At 43.7% G+C, this 17504-nt stretch overlaps 1 protein-coding gene across 1 annotated transcript in view; it reads right to left on the reverse strand.

The window, feature by feature from the left end:
• NWD1 (NACHT and WD repeat domain containing 1) overlaps nucleotides 1-17504 on the reverse strand; it is a 78697-nt gene that overhangs the window by 21002 nt on the left and 40191 nt on the right. Inside the window, 3 exon segments of the mRNA XM_069589150.1 lie at nucleotides 1393-1665; nucleotides 8788-8996; nucleotides 16116-16238. Coding sequence (XP_069445251.1) covers nucleotides 1393-1665; nucleotides 8788-8996; nucleotides 16116-16238 — 605 coding nt within the window.

Raw genomic sequence — 17504 nt, forward strand, 5'->3', positions numbered from 1 at the left:
CCAGGCTGCTGTACAACATTGAGCGGAATTCCCTGTGCTATAAAGTAGGTCCTTGCTGGTTATGGGATGATTCTTTAGTGGCCATATTTCTCCCTTCCTGAAACTCTCACCTCCTCAGTAGGACACACAAAACCCTCTGTGATCTATTTCCACTCCACTTCTCTTTCCTCCATAGCACCCAGTGTGTTCCTACCGCCTCACCATGCAATCCCCTATTCGCTCCATCTTTGCTTATGCATCTTAGTAATCCTTTCTCCTTCTGAGGCTGTCTCCCTGGAGAGGAACCTTCCAAGACTGCCTCTATCAGAAGCATTTGTTCCTTCACCCAAGCAAGAACATGCTATTTCTGCCTCTACTGAAAACAGACTCTGCTCCTCTTAGTATGACTATGAGTCATTGGAGAGCCTGGCTCCCTCCCTAGACTGAATTCCTCCCTAGACTGACGATGTGGTTAGACTCTAATGCACGGCCTGGTGCCCTTGTTCCTCCACCTGCAGCTCCGATATAACGCAACCCTGGTGCCCCATCCATGTCCCCTCAATGTACCCCTCTATTCCTGAAGGGTGCGCACTGCACACCTGCAACTCGGCGCTGGGAGGTTGTTTTTTCTGACCTCACTCCTTCATACACTTGGCCCCTGTGCTAATGCTCCTGGGAGCAGCCCTCACCTAACCACTGATGCAGCTGGTAGATAGAAACCCAAGTCCTATCCCCTCATCAGGGACAGTTCTGATACGTGTTCTATACTTTCTCCCAGAGCACCCGCAGAAAGACAGGGCATCATCAGTCACACAGTGGCCAGCCCCCAGGAGACACCAAGAGACATTTCCTGGGCTGTGCTGAATTGCAGCCCCCTGGAATGAAGAAGCCAAGTGTCATTCATTAAAAGGTCAAAGGTGATGAAATAATGCCGTCTGCAGCACATGGATGGACCTATATGACATTCTTTCTCTGTGGGATCTAAAAAGAAATGATACAAATGAACTTATTCACAAAACAGAAACAGAATCACAGATTTGGAAAAGGAATTTATGATTGGCGGGAGGATATAAGGAAGTGATAGTTAGGGAATTGGGGACTGACGTGTACATACTGCTATATTTAAATGGATAACCAGCAGGGACCTACTGTATAGCCCAGGGAACTCTGCTCAATGTTATGTGGCAGCCTGGATGGAAGGGGATTTGGAGGAGAATGGATACATGTGTATGTATGACAGAGTCCCTTTGCTGTCCACCCGAAACTTTCACAACATTGTTAATCAGGTGTACTCTTAATATGAAATAAAAGGTTAAAAAAAAATCAAAGGTGAGATGGTTTCTCCCAACTTCTAGGACATCTAAGCACTTCGCAGCTGAATTAATGTTGACTCAGTCAACATTAGTTGCTTACCAAAGAGATGGAGCCTGTGCTGGACCCAGTAACCATCATTCTTTGTTTCTGGACTGAGACCCCGCAGGCAAGTGTATCTTCTTTGATGCTGGACAAACGTTGCCGCCTGTGCAGTGTTCCCGTGGCTGAGCTCCACAGACTGATCATGCCGCCCCGGGACACAGTCAGCAGGGTGGCCTGGGAAGCCAGCACTGCCGTGCATACCCAGGGGTCAGAGGCATCCCCCAGGATATGGAAAATCAGCTCTGCAGTTTCCAGATTCCAAGCACTGACCTAACAGAATGATAAAAAGACAGACCCATGTCAGAGGGAGACCTAGGCTGCAAGCTTGCCAGAGTCAAATGCAAGACCTGTTTTTTTTTTCTTTTTGGTCATTGCAATTAATTTTAATGATTCCGTTCCATTTATTTGTTTTTGTTCAGTCACTCAGACATGTCCAACTCTTTGCAACCCCATGGACTGCAGCACGCCAGGCTTCCCTGTCCTTCACAATCTCCCGGAGTTTGCTCAAACTCATGTTCATTGAATTGGTGATGCCATCCATTCATAGTTACTACAAAATATTAACTATATTAAAACCTGCTCTTTTTTAGAGTTTATACATTTAATTGTCAACACTCCATCAGTTTAAAGAAAAAGGAGGGAAGGACTTCCCTAGCGGTTCAGTGGATAAGAACCCACCTGCCAATGCAGGGCACATGGGTTCTCTCCCACTAAGCCCGTGAGCCACAACTTCTGAGCCCATATGTTGAAATAACTAAAGCCTGTGCGCCTAGACCCCGTGCTCTGCAACAAGAGAAGCCGCTGCAACGAGAAGCCCGGGTGCCGCAACAGAGCAGCCCCTGCTCATCACAGCTAGAGGAAGCAGCCCAGCGAGGAAGAGCCAGTGTAACCGAAAGAGGTAAATCCATGTAAACAGAAGTAATGGCGAATTTTAAAAAAATTTAATTAAGAAGGAAAAAGGAGTGGGGAAGTGGAAGGGATCCTGGAATGGATTCTAGAACGGCAAGAGAACGTTTGTGGAAAAACTGATGGAAGCCAAATGAAGTACGGAGTTGAATTGATGGTAACTGTCCATATTAATGTTTAGTTTTGATAAATGTACACTTGTTATGTAAGATGTGGGCACTGGAGAAAGCTGGAACAAGGCCATACAGGAACCCTCTCTACTATCTCTGGAGTTTTTCCACAAATCTAAAACTGTTGGGAGTTCCCTGGTGGCCCAGAAGTTAAGAATCCACCTTTCAATGCAGAGGACACAGGTTTGATTCCTGGTCAGGGAACCAAGATCCCACATGGCATGGGGCAACAAAGCCCAGGTGTCTCAACTAGAGAGCCCGCACACTCTGGAACCCGGGCACCACAGCTAAAGAGAAGCCCGCAAGCCACAGCAAAAGATCCTGCAAGCTGCAAACAAGACCCAACACAACCAAAAGTAAATGAATATATAAATTTTAGGGAAAAAAGGGTATTACTTCTCAAATACATGTTTTTAAAAACAAATAAATAAAATTGCTTTAAAATGCAGCTTTAAAAAAATAGAAAAACAGCCATGCCATATGCATATATGTTCATTCCAAGTAATTACTGATGAATAATTAGAGAAGTTTCATCCTCAACCTTACCCCCCAAAGTATCTTTTCATCAAAAGTAATCATTTAAATAATTCTATTAATTCTACTTGTGGGATTTATACTAAAGGACTAGGAAACGAGACACAGAAAGACATACACATATGTATATATGTATAAGGAAAGTTACCTCAGCTATTTGAACATGCAAAGAACTGGAAGCAACCTGTATGTCCAGTATGAAGGGATTAGTTACATAAACTGCAGCAGAGCCACGCAGTGGAATCTTATGAAATCACTAAACATGCTGATTTTGAAGAATTTTTAAGGTTGTGGGCAAAGATCATTTTATAAAACTGTAGATATGGTTTTATCCCCCTTTTGTTTCATACACACATGCGCACCACAAAAAGCAAAATTATGATAATTTTATGATGATTTTTGATAATTTTTATGATAAGGTTTGCAGTTATTTATTATCTATTATTTCTTTACTGTATTTTCCCAACTTTTGCTGATAACGTAGCTGATTTCTATAATCAGTTTTGAAAACAACCCACACCTCTGTAATAGCTAAGCCTACACTGTCCAATAGAAATACAATGTAAGCCACATATGATGTTACATTTTTTATAAGCCACATTTAAAAAGGTAAAACGAAACAAGAGATATAAATTTTAATGATATACTTCCAATATATTCAAATGTTGTCTTTTCAACATATAATCAATACAAAATTATTATTGAAATGTTTTACATTATATTTTATGATACTGAGTCTTTGAAATCCAATGTGTGTTTTATGCTTACTGTGCCTATAGGCTCAGATGCTCAGTCACATCTGACTCTGCAACCCCATGGACTGTAGCCCACCAAGCTTCTCTGTCCATGGGATTCTCTCAGCAAGAACACTGGAATGGGGTGTCATTTCCTCCTCCAGGGTATCTTCCTGACATAGGGATTAAACCTCCATCTCCTACCCTTCTCGCATTGGCAGGGGGATTCTTTACCCCTAACGCCACCTGGGAGCCCTCTGTATACAGTTCAGTTCAGTCGCTCAGTCGTATCCAACTCTTTGTGACCCCATAGACTGCAGCATTCCAGGCCTCCCTGTCCATCACCAGCTCCCAGAGTTTACTCAAACTCATGTCCATTGAGTCGGTGATGCCGTCCAACCATCTCATCTCTGTTGTCCCCTTCTCCTGCCTTCAATCTTTCCCAGCATCAGGTTCTTTTCCAAGGAGTCAGTTCTTCGCATCAGGTGGCCAAAGTATTGGAGTTTCAGCTTCAGCATCAGTCCTTCCAATGAATATTCAGGACTGATTTCCTTGAGGATGGACTGGTTGGATCTCCTTGCAGTCCAAGACTCTCAAGAGTCTTCTCCAACACCACAGTTCAAAAGCATCAATTCTTCGGTGCTCAGCTTTCTTTATAGTCCAACTCTCACATCCATACATGACTACTGAAAAAACCATAGCCTTGACTAGACGGACTTTTGTTGGCAAAGTAATGTCTCTGCTTTTTAATATGCTATCTAGGTTGGTCATAACATTTTTTCCAAGGAGCAAGCATCTCATGGCTGCAATCACTATCTGCAGTGATTTTGGAGCCCAAAAAATAAAGTCTGACACTGTTTCCACTGTTTCCCCATCTATTTGCCATAAAGTGATCGGACCAGATGCCATGATCATAGTTTTCTGAAAGTTGAGTTTTAAGCCAACATTTTCACTCTCCTCTTTCACTTTCATCAAGAGGCTTTTTAGTTTTTCTTTGCTTTCTGCCATAAGGATAGTGTCATCTGCATATCTGAGGTTATTGGTATTTCTCCTGGCAATCTTCATTCCAGCTTGTGCTTCTTCCAGCCCAGAGTTTCTCATGATGTACTCTGCATATAAGTTAAAGAAGCAGGGTGACAATATACAGCCTTGACATACTCCTTTCCTAGTTTGGAACCAGTCTGTTGTTCCATGTCCAGTTCTAACTGTTGCTTCCTGACCTGCATACAGATTTCTCAGGAGGCAGGCGGGGTGGTCTGGTATTCCGATCTCTTCAAGAATTTTCCACAGTTTGTTGTGATCCACACAGTCAAAGGCTTTGGTGTAGTCAATAAAGCAGAAATAGACGTTTTCCTGGAATTGTCTTGCTTTTTCAATGATCCAGTGGATGTTGGCAATTTGATCTCTGGGTCCTCTGCCTTTTCTAAAACCAGCTTGAACATCTGGAAGTTCATGGTTCGTGTACTGTTGAAGCCTGGCTTGGAGAATTGAGCATTATTTTACTAGCCTGTGAGATGAGTGCAATTGTGCAATAGTTTGAGCATTCTTTGGCATTGCCTTTCTTTGGGATTGGAATGAAAACTGACCTTTTCCAGTCCTGTGGCCACTGCTGAGTTTTCCAAATTTGTGGCATATTGAGTGCAGCACTTTCACAGCATCATCTTTCAGGATTTGAAACAGCTCCACTGGAATTCCATCACCTCCACTAGCTTTGTTCGTAGTGATGCTTCCTAAGGCCCACTTGACTTCGCACTTTAGGATGTCTGGCTTAAGGTTGGTGATTACACCATCGTGATTATCTGGGTCGTGAAGATGTTTTTTGTATAGTTCTTCTGTGAATTCTTGCCACCTTTTCTTAATATCTTCTGCTTCTGTTAGGTCCATACCATTTCTGTCCTTTATTGTGTCCGTCTTTGCATGAAATGTTCCCTTGGTATCTCTAATCTAGACTCTAATGTTCCCTTGATATCTCTAATTTGGACTCTAAGTGGACTGCCGCAGGGGCAGAGGCTTTGGGGGCAGCAGACCTGGGTATGGCAAAGCCCTCCTGGAGGAGGTCCCATTAACCCCACCATAGAGCCACCAGAACTCACACAGGACTGGGAAATGAATGCTTGGAGGGCACAAACAGAACCTTGTGCACCAGGACGGAGGAGAAAGGAGCAATGACCCCACAAGAGACTGACCCAGACTTGCCTGTGAGTGTCCAGGAGTCTCTGGTGGAGACGTGGGTCATCGGTGCCCTGCTGCAGGGCTGGGGGCACTGAGTGTAGCGTGCAGGCATGGGCCCTTTTGAAGGAGGAAGCCATTATCCTCATTATCTCCACCATAGTTTGGCCCCAGGTAAATACCAGGGAGGGAACACAGCCCCCCATCAACAGAAAATTGGATTAAAGACTTACTGAACATGGCCCTGCCCATCAGAACAAGACCCAGTTTCCCCCTCTATCAGTCTCTCCCATCAGGAAGCTTCCAAAGGCTCTTACCCTTCTCCATCAGAGGGCAGACAGACTGAAAACCACAATCACAGGAAACTAACCAATCTGATCACACGGACCACAGCCTTATCTAACTCAATGAAACTATGAGCCATGCTGTGTAGGGCCACCCAACACGAACAGGTCATGGTGGAGAGTTCTGACAAAATGTGGTCCACTGGAGAAGGGAATGGCAAACCACTTCAGTATTCTTGCCTTGAGAACCCCATGAATAGTATGAAAAGGCAAAAAGATAGGACCTGAAAAATGAACTCCCCAGGTCTGTAGGTAGGTGCCCAATATGCTTCTGGAGAAGAGTGGAGAAATAGCTCCAGAAAGAATGAAGAAACAGAGTCAAAGCAAAAACAACACACTGTTGTGGATGTGACTGGTGATGGAAGTAAAGTCCGATGCTGTAAAGAGCAATATTGCATAGGAACCTGGAATGTTAGGTCCATGAGTCAAGGCAAATTGGAAGTGGTCAAACAGGAGATGGCAAGAGTGAACATCAACATTTTAGGAATCAGCAAACTAAAATGGACTAGAATGGGTGAATTTAACTCAGATGCCCATTACATCTACTACTGTGGGCAAGAATCCCTTAGAAGAAATGGAGTAGCCATCATAGTCAACAGAAGAGTCTGAAATGCAGTGCTTGGATGCAGTCTCAAAACTGACAGAATGATCCCTGTTCGTTTCCAAGGCAAGCCATTCAGTATCACAGTAATCCAAGTCTATGCCCCGACCAGTAACGCTGAAGAAGCTGAAGTTGAACGGTTCTTTGAAGACCTCCAAGACCTTCTAGAATTAACACCCAAGAAAGATGTCCTTTTCACTATAGGGGACTGGAATGCAAAAGTAGGAAGTCAAGAAATACCTGGAGTAGCAGGCATATTTGGCCTTGGAATACAGAATGAAGCAGGGCAAAGGCTAACAGAGTTTTGCCAAGAGAATGCACTCATCACAGCAAACACCCTCTTCCAACAACACAAGAGAAGACTCTACACATGGACGTCACCAGATGGTCAATACTGAAATCAGACTGATTATATTCTTTGCAGCCAAAGATGGAGAAGCTCTATACAGTCAGCAAAAACAAGACTGGGAGCCGACTGTGGCACAGACCACAAACTCCGTCTTGCCAAATTCAGACTTAAATTGAAGAAAGCAAGGAAGGAAAACCACTAGACCATTCAGGTATGACCTAAATCAAATCCCTTATGATTATACAGTGGAAGTGACAAATAGGTTCAAGGGATTAGATCTGATAGACAGAGTGCCTGAAGAGCAGGATGGAGGTTCATGACGTTGTACAAGAGGCAGGGATCAAGACCATCCCCAGGGAAAAGAAATGCAAAAAGGCAAAATGGTTGTCTGAGGAGGCCTTTGTGTACGGCACATCTCAATTTGGAATAGCCACGTTTCAAGTGCTCGATAGCAACATATAGCTGGTGGTCACCATATTGGACAGCAGGGCTTATAAGCTACCAATATTACTTACATGTTAACGAGGACCAATTACTTTTATTACTTCATTGTAGAACAATCAACAGCTATTAATTATTTGGTGCTTACGATGTATCAGACTTTATTTTTGGGGGCTCCAAAATCACTGCAGATGGTGATTGCAGCCATGAAATTAAAAGACACTTACTACTTGGAAGGAAAGTTATGACCAACCTAGACAGCATATTAAAAAGCAGAGACATCACTTTGCCAACAAAGGTCCATCTATCAAGGCTATAGTTTTTCCAGTGGTCACGTATGGATGTGAGAGTTGGACTGTGAAGAAAGCTGATTGCCAAAGAATTGATGTTTTTGAACTGTGATGTTGGAGAAGACTCTTGAGAGTCCCTTGGACTGCAAGGAGATCCAACCAGTCCATCCTAAAGGAGACCAGTCCTGGGTGTTCACTGGAAGGACTGATGCTGAGGCTGAAACTCTAATACTTTGGCTACCTGATGGGAAGAGTTGACTCATTTGAAAATACCCTGATGCTGGGAGGGACTGGGGGCAGGAGGAGAAGGGGACGACCGAGGATGAGATGGCTGGACGGCATCACCGACCTGATGCACATGAGTTTGGGTGAACTCCGGGAGCTGGTGATAGACAGGGAGGCCTGGCGTGCTGCAATTCATGGGGTTGTGAAGAGTCAGACATGACTGAGCAACTGAGCTGAACTTAACTGATGTACCAACAAACTGTGGGAAATTCTTAAAGAAATGGGAATACCAGACCACCTGACCTACCTCCTGAGAAATCTGTATGCAGGTCAAGAAGCAATAGTTAGAACTGAACATAAATAACATAACATATCAAAGTTTGCAGGATGTAAGTAAAGCAGTACTCAGAGGGAAATTTATAGCACTAAAAATGACTGTATTAAATACTATGAAAGGTCTCAAATCTTAAGGTCAGAAAGAACTATCAAGGTTATCTAATCTCGGCACCCCCTCAAGTGGTTGTATACTTTTGTCTCATTTCAGGGAACACCTCCTTATAAACACAATATGCTATCTTTGAATGCTCTGGTCTCAGCCTTCCTTTGCAAACAGGGCAGGTATCTGTTACCTTTGAGCCTGAAGCTGAATACACAACCTTCTTTGCTTCATCCACATGAAGGCTCCAGGTCTGAGATTCAGTGGGATCTTTTGAACCTCCATCCCAAATGGTGAATTTCTCCTGGCCAGAGAGTAAGTCCCACAAGCGCAAGGTGTGGTCTTTCGAGGCAGAGACGGCAAGTGTCCCTTGGGCAAACACTTCCACACACCTCACCTCTCCTGCAACAGACCAGGGTGGAGGAGAGTACATTAGCTGGGAACATTTCGCCCTTCCAACTACCAAAACATCTATGGGCTTGGAAATCCCTGGTTTACCAAAGAAGAGATGTATAGATTAGAACACGTCTGAATTACAAATAGTGGAATGTGGGGGCTTCTCTGGTGGTCCAGAGGTTACGGGTCTGCCTGCTAATACAGAGCACACAGGTCCGATCCCTGGTCCAGGAGGATTCCACATGTCGTGAAGCAGCTAAGCCTGTGAGTCGCAACTACTGAGGCCTCACTCTAGAGCCCGTGAGCTGCAACTACCGAGTCCTGGCACCACAAGTACTGAAGCCTGCGTGCCTTCAGGCCCGTGCTCTGCCCTGAGTAGCCCCCGCTCACCACAACAGAAGGAAAAGCCCGCACAGCGATGAAGACCCAGCACAGCCAAAAGTAAACACATACATAAATGAACACATCAAAACCCATAATGGAATGTGGCAAAGCTAAACTGAATGAAACCACTGGCTGGGATTAAATCATTTGCCCAAACGTTGAATCTCTAATAAATAGATCATTGAAATGTATAAAAGTTCATCATCTTGGGGGTATTTAAAGTTAATAAACTAACCAAAAAACTGAAGTGAGATTATAGAAAATTTCATACTTGTGGAGAGATGTTTGTCTAAGAAAAACATGAAATCTGGAAGACATAAAGGGGAAAAATTGACCGATTGGATTGCATAAAAGTATAAAATTTCAGAAGGATAAACTTGAAAGATATCACATACTGGGAGAAAATATTTGCAGTCTATAACAGATAAGTGAAGCGCCTCCCTAATAAACAAATAGTTCTTACAAATAAGCAAGAAAAATGCAAATAACTTACTCACAAACTGGACAAAGAATATAAACAAGAAATTTACAGAAACAGTACAAGTGGACAATAAGCATGTGAAAGTGATGCTCAACCTTACTAGTAAATCACAAAAATCCATCATGAAATACCAATACTATTATTATTCATTGTATTGGCAAAAATGTGATGGATTGCTTGCTGGAGTGCTGGCAGAGATACAAGAAATCAGTTATTCTTATACCCCACTAATGAGAGTATAAATTGATAAAAACTTGCAAAGATGTAACTTGGTGACATTTTCTTAAAGTTAAAATGTGCAACCTCTTGGTTTTGATAATATACTATAGTTGTATAAGGCATTGCTAGTCTGGGAAGGTGTATAAAAGTACATGGGAACTCTTTGTACTATTTCAAAAATTTTTCTGAGTCTATAGATTTTTTTTTAGTATAAGAAGCTAAGAAAAAGATAGAAAACATGAAAAATGTGCATACAATTTGACTAAGAAATCCCACTTCTAGAAACGGTGTCTTACAGAAGTAATAGCATAAGTGTGTGAAGATGGATAAGGACTTTAATTGCAATATTGTCTAAGTAAAACAAACAAACAAACAAAAAACAAACAAAAAAAAAAAACTGGGGACTTTCCTGGTGGCCCAGTGGCTAAGACTCCGATCTCCCAAAACCAGGGGCTTGGGTTCAATCAATCCCTGGTCAGAGAATTAGACTCCACATGCTAAAAACCCCACCCAGTGCAGTCAAATAAATAAATGTATATTTTTAATGTTCAAAATGGATGGAGGGGGTACCCTGAGGGCACAGAAGCCATTCTGATCTTTATTAAAGAAAACACCCGAAGGGAAAAACACGTGCAGTCATACACACTGAAGTCGATCGGGTTCTGGGGTCTCTCAGGTGCGGGGGGATTTAAAGGGTTGACCCAGCCCCAAAACTTCAGCGCCCTGGTTAAACTGTGTCCAAAAGAGAACCTCGTTGTCAAGGTTTTTTTCTTGTTTAATCTTTCCTCTTTAACAGCAGCCTGAAAGAAGACAATTCTCTTTTTCCACTGGAAATATAAAACTGAAAAGCCCATCCTGGAACTTCCCTGGTGGTGCGTGGCTAAGACTCCATTCTTTGTCCAGGAACCAGATCCCACATGCTGCAATGAAGATCAAAGATCTTGTGTGCCTCAGCTGAGACCCGACACAGCAAAATAAATAAATTAAAAAATAAATATTTTAAAAACTAAAAACAACCTAAGAAAAGGGAGCTGGTTAAATAATACGGTGTGTGTTAATTGCTCAGTCACGTCCAACTTTTTGGGACCTCATGGACTGTAGCCCACCAGGCTCTTCAGTCCATAGAATCCTCCAGGCAAGAGTACTGGGGTGGAGAGTCATTCCTTCCTTCAGGAGATTTTCCCTACCCAGGGATCAAAGCCAAGTCTCCTGCACTACAGGCAGATTCTTTACCATCTGAGCCACCAGGGAGGCCCAAATAATATGGTACACCCATGTAAAGAATATTATGCAGGAATTAAAAATAAGAAGAAGGAAGGAGGTGAATATATATATTCCCCTGGAGAAGGAAATGGCAATCCACAACAGTATTCTTGCTGGGAAAATCCCATGGGCAGAGGAGCCTGGCGGCCTATAGTCTATGGGGTTGTAAAGAGTTGGACATGACTGAAGTGACTGAGCGCTTGCGCGCGCGCACGCACACACACACACACACACACTCACACACACACACATATGCACTGACCTGACCATAATAGTCATTATTACTACAATAGCCAATATTTACTGAGTGCTTTCTGTGTGCCAAGCATAGCTGTTAACATGCACTAAACTCCTTTAATCTCATAACAACTCTTTGAGATATTATTATTATCCCATTGGGCTTCCTTGTGACTCAGGTGGTAAAGAATCCACCTGCAATGCGAGAGACCCTGGTTCGATTCCTAGGTCAGGAAGATCCACTGAAGAAGGGAATGGCTACCCACTCCAGTATTCTGGCCTGGAGAATTCCATGGACTGTATAGTCCATGGGGTCAAAAAGAGCTGGGCACGACTGAGTGACTTTCACTTCACATTGTATAGATGAGGAAACTGAGTTATAGCCCGGGACGGTAACTTATGCAAAGCCACATGGCTACTAAGTAACTGAGCCAGGATTTCAGCCAGGAGCCCAGACTCTCAATCTCCACAAAACATTGATACAATCTATTGGGCTTCCTTGGTGGCTCAGATGGTAAAGAATCTGCCTGCAATGCAGGAGACCTGGGTTCAATCCTTGGGCCAGGAAGATTCCCCTGGAGAAGGGAATGGCAACCCACTCCAATATTCTTGCCTGGAGAACTCCATCAACAGAGAAGCCTGGTGGGCTACAGTCCATGGGGTTGCAAAGAGTCAGACATGACTGAGTGAGTAACCCACATACTTGTGACAGAAGCAAGCTGCAGCCCAGTGTGTAAAACAGCATGATGTGATTTTTCACAAGAGCTCAAGAGACAGATCTATGCCTGCATAGTGAAGAGAAGTCGCTCAGTCGTGTCGAACTCTTTGCAACCACAGACCGTAGCTTACCAGGCTCCTCCATCCATGGGATTTTCCAGGCAAGAGGACTGGAGTGGGTTGCCATTTCCTCCTCCAGGGGATCTTCCTGACCCAGGGATCGCCCAGATCTCCCACACTGTAGGCAGACGCTTTACCCTCTGAGCCACCAGGGAAGTCCTTACGTCTGCATAAGCCTGAGGAAAAATTGCTAATGGCGTATAACAGAGTGTGTGTACTGGTCACTTCCGGGGGAGCATTGACGGATCGAGGGAGAGAAAAGGAAGGGAATTTTGTTTTAGAATTCACATGTCCCCAGTATTTGGAGTGATTTTTATTTCTTGAGATTGGGATATTTTTCAACCAGAATTTTTATAAATAAAAACACTTTATAATACTTCCCATACATAGGCCATTATATCACTGTTAAAATGAATTAGTGGACCTCCTTGGTTGTCTAGTGGTTAAGAATCCACCTGCCAATGTAGAAAACATGAGTTCAGTCCCTGGTCGAGGAAGATTCCACGTGTCTCAGAGCAACTGAGTCCACACGCCACAGCTACTGAAGCCCTCGCCTCCTAGAACTTGTGCCCTGCAGCAGGAGACGCCGCCGCAGTGAAGGGCCTGCATATCACAGTGTAGATTAGCCCCTGCTCGCTACAGCTAGAGAAAGCCGATGAGCAGCAACAAAGACCCAGCACAGCCAGAAAGAAAACAAATGAAAACGAACTAGAGATATATACATGATATGGAAAGAGGAAAAAATAAAAATAAAAAACCAGGTTGCACAAGTTTATATGTCTATATATAATCATATATATCACACAGATATAATAACCAAGAAGAGAGATAAGAGTAGCGTATTGTGAAATATTTAGAAAATGATGAGTTTTGAGGATTTATTACCTTGTTTCAGTAGAATTGATTAATTGTGTGTTTCTATGATGTCATGTTTAAGAATGGCTGTTTGAACATAGGGAAGAGACCAGTGACCGTCAAAGAAGAGAAGGAGTAGGGAAGGGATGGACTTGGAGCTCGGGATTAGCGGATGCAAACTATTCACAAACAGAATGGACAAACGACAAGGTCCTACTGTAGAGCACAGCAAACGATTCTCAATTTCCTGGGATAAACCACAGTGGAAAAGAATATAAAAAAGAACCCATATCTGTGCATAACTGAGTCACTCAGCTGGACAGCAGAAATGAACACAACTTTGTAAATCAACTAAATTTTCAATAAAAATATTTTGTTTTAAGAAAAAGAATGACCACCTCACCAAATTCTTGAAAATTTCAAAGTTGACTCTCAGAAGCCAGTGCAAAAGACCTCTAGCACCCTACCATGTGATGGGAAATTTTTGTTTTCTTATTATGTGCTTCCCTGGTGGCTCAGACGGTAAAGCATCTGCTTACAATGCGGGAGACCCGGGTTTGATCCCTGGGTCAGGAAGATCCTCTGGAGAAGGAAGTGGCAACCTACTCCAGTACTCTTGCCTGGAAAATCCCATGGATGGAGGAGCCTTGTAGGCTACAGTCTGTGGGGTCGCAAAGAGTCGGACACGACTAAGCGACTTCACTTTCACTTTCACAGTGGCTTCAGGGCTTTCCTGGTGGGTGAGACGGGAAAGAATCTGCCTGCAATGCAGGAGACCCAGGTTCGATCCCTGGGTTGGGAAGATACCCTGGAGAAGAGAATGGCAACCCACTCCAGTATTCTTGCCTGGAGAATTCCATGGACAGAAGAGCCTTGTGGGGCTACCGTCCAGGGGTCGCAAAAAGCTGGACATGACTGAACAACTAACACACACACACACACACACACACACACACACACACACACACAGTGTTTTCGGTTTTTTCAGTAAATTGATTACTGAGTTTTTCTGATTATAGATGATAAGAGTTTGAAGACTTTAAAAAATGAATTAAGGTCGCCATGAGTCAGATACTGTACAAAGATTGAATCATCCTCTGGGAAAATAGCCATCCTGATGAAGATAATAAAATAAAGAGACTCATTTGTCAATACTCTATCAGTACCTACTCCACTGCAACCCCTTAGACAAAAAGTATAAAATTAAAGTATCTAATGCTGGGAACTTTGGGGTTAGGGAGTGTTTTAATCTGTTGCAGCCTGTTTGGAAAGCAATATGATGACACTTCTCAGTCAAGAGTGCCACTCTCTGGAAATATTCAACAGAATGAAAAAAATACTGACCAAGAGTTAAAACAGATTCATCCCAGTATTATCCAAATAGCAGATAACTAGAAATAGCCTAAATAGCCACAAAGTGTTTAAATAATTTTAAAAATTTAATAAATTCTGAAACATGCATGATCTATTAAGATAAATGAAATTTTTTAGTGCATTTAAACATTATAAAGATGAAGACATAATGAATCAGAGTAGCATTATTCACAACAGCTCCAAATTGGGAACAGTGTAAATGTCCTTCAAGTGATGAATGGTTGAAAACCCGTTGCTTCCATACAAGGGAATACAATTCAGCAATGGAAATGAACAAACTATCTATACTTGTAATGCAAATGAACTGCAAACTCATTATGCGGACTGAAAGAAAATTGATGCAAAAGATCGCATAGTATACAATTTCATTTATAAGAAATGTCCAGAAAGCACGAATCTATAGCCTCAGAAAGCACATCAGTGTTTGCCACGGGGCTGGAGTGCCCACTCACACTGTGTGTGTCAGTTGCTCGGTCATGCCCGACTCTTTGCGACCCCACGGACTGTAGCCCCATCAGGCCTCTCTGTCCATGGGATTCTACTGGAGTGGGGTGCCATTCCCTTTTCCAGGGGATCTTCCTGACCCGGGGATCAAACCCAGGTCTCCTGCATTGCAGGCAGATTTTTTACCGTTTGAGGCACCGGGGAAGTGCCCACTCACAGAGGTGAGCTAAATAAGCAGCTATTGTTTGAAGCTGCTGTGTTTGGGGTGATTTTGATTCTGCATTTTCCTTTTTTGTATTATTTTCCATTATGGTTTATCACAGGACATTGGATAGAGTTCCTATTCTATAGAATAGAATCTTGCTGTTTATCCCTTCTATGCACACACGTTTGCATCTTCTCACCCCAAATTCCCATCCGTCCCTTTCCCAATCCCCCACCCTTGGCAACCACAAGTCTGTTCTTTTGCTGAATCTGCTTCTGTTTTGTAGATTAGTTCATTTGCATCATATTTTAGATTCTGCATATGAGTGATACAATATGGAACTTGTCTTTTTCTGACTTACTTAGTGTGATCATCTCTAGGTCCATCTGTGTAGCTGAAAATGGCATTATTTCATTCTTTTTGTGGCTAATATTCATATATATTATATATCTTACATCTTTATCTATCAATCCATTGATGGTTGCTTCTAAGTCTTGGCTATTTTAAATACTGTTGCTATGGACATCTTGCAGGTATCTTTTCAAATTATAGTACAAATATATGCCCAGGTATAGGATTGCTGAATCATATGGCAACAGTCTTTAGTCTTTTGAGGAACCTCCTTACTGTTCTCCATAGTGGCTGTTCTGATTTGCATTCTTATTTGGGGTGTTTTGTTACACGGCTGTAGCTAGCTGATGCAGGAACAAAGACCACAGTTTTGACACAGAGAAGTGAATTGGTGGTAAATGGACCCTGGCAACTGACTGATCAATGTAGGACTCTAGGAGGAGCCTGATCATCAGCCCCATTTTCCAAGCCTCACCTGTGTGTCCAGGTAGGATGTGGACTGCCTGCTGTTCCTCCATGTCCCACACAGCCACCATGCCCTCCTGCGTGCCAACCAGCAGCAGCTTCTCTTCCAGGCTCCATGCCATGGCAGTGATGCCTGCAGCCACACAGAAATGAGAGCTCATGGGTCTGAGTTCTCAGCCATGAAACACTCTCCCCACTTCGCAGATAAGGAAGCTGAGGCCCAGAGTCAGTTCCTGGTCCAAGGTCACACATCTGGAGGTGGCAGAGCTGGGATTTCAAAGCCAGCCCTGTCAAGAGGCCAGATGCAGACTCTGAGCTGCTCTGAGGCAGGAGGATGGACCAAACCACTGTTCAGTCATAAGTGTCTCTAGTTCAGCGACTCCTACCCAGGGGTGATTCTGCCCCACACGCCCAGGGCACACTGGGCGATGTCTGGAGAAATTTCTGGTCGTTACAACTGGGCTGTCGATGTGCTCAGTCACTCAATTGTGTCCGACTGTGTCCCCATGGACTGTGGCCCACCAGGCTCCTCTGTCCATGGGATTCTCCAGGCAAGAATACTGGGGTGGGTTGCCATGCCCTTTCCCAGGGGAATCTTCCCCACCCATGGGTCAAACCCGCGTCTCTCATGTCTCCTGTATGGGCAGGCGGGTTCTTTACTGCTGAGCCACCGGGAAAGCCAAGGTGGTGGGGGAGGTGTTAAAGTCAGACCCAGTCCAGGTCTGAGAATCCAGGATCGTGTCTCCACCTCACTGGGACAGGATATGAGGAGGTGGGATTTTCCTTTTCTTTCCTTCCTTTTTTTTCTTTTTAAATTTGTGATCACTCACGAACTGTGTCACCTTGGAAACGTGAACTCAAACTTTTCATCTTAAAAACGAAGAAACTGGGAATTCCTTGGGGGCCCAGTGGTTAGGACTCCACACTTTCATTGCCGAGGATGCGGGTTCAATCCCTGGTTAGGAAACGAAGATCCTCCAAGCCACATGGTACGTCCATAAACAAATAAAAGCGAAGAAACTGAAGCCCGGAGTGAGTAGGAAGTTTCTCAACCTGAACGTGTCATGTGTGTGTGTGTGTGTGTGTGTGTGTGTGTGTGTGTGTTAAATTGCTTCAGTTGTGTCCGACTCTTTGCGACCCTGTGGACTATAGCCCACCAGGCTTCTCTGTCTGTGGGATTCTCCAGGCAAGAATACTGGAGTGGATTGCCATGCCCTCCTCCAGGGGATCTTCCTGGCCCAGGGATGGAACCCACGTTTCTTATGTCCCTGCGCTGGCAGGCAGAGTCTTTACCACTAGCGCCACCTGGCAACAGGACCAGAGCTCACGCAACTGGCACAGTGGGTCTGAAACACAAAACATTTTCCTACTGAGATGAGAAAAACCAAAAACACTTCTG

This window comes from Ovis canadensis, chromosome 5 (assembly GCF_042477335.2).
Source record: "Ovis canadensis isolate MfBH-ARS-UI-01 breed Bighorn chromosome 5, ARS-UI_OviCan_v2, whole genome shotgun sequence".
Lineage (NCBI taxonomy): Eukaryota > Metazoa > Chordata > Mammalia > Artiodactyla > Bovidae > Ovis > Ovis canadensis.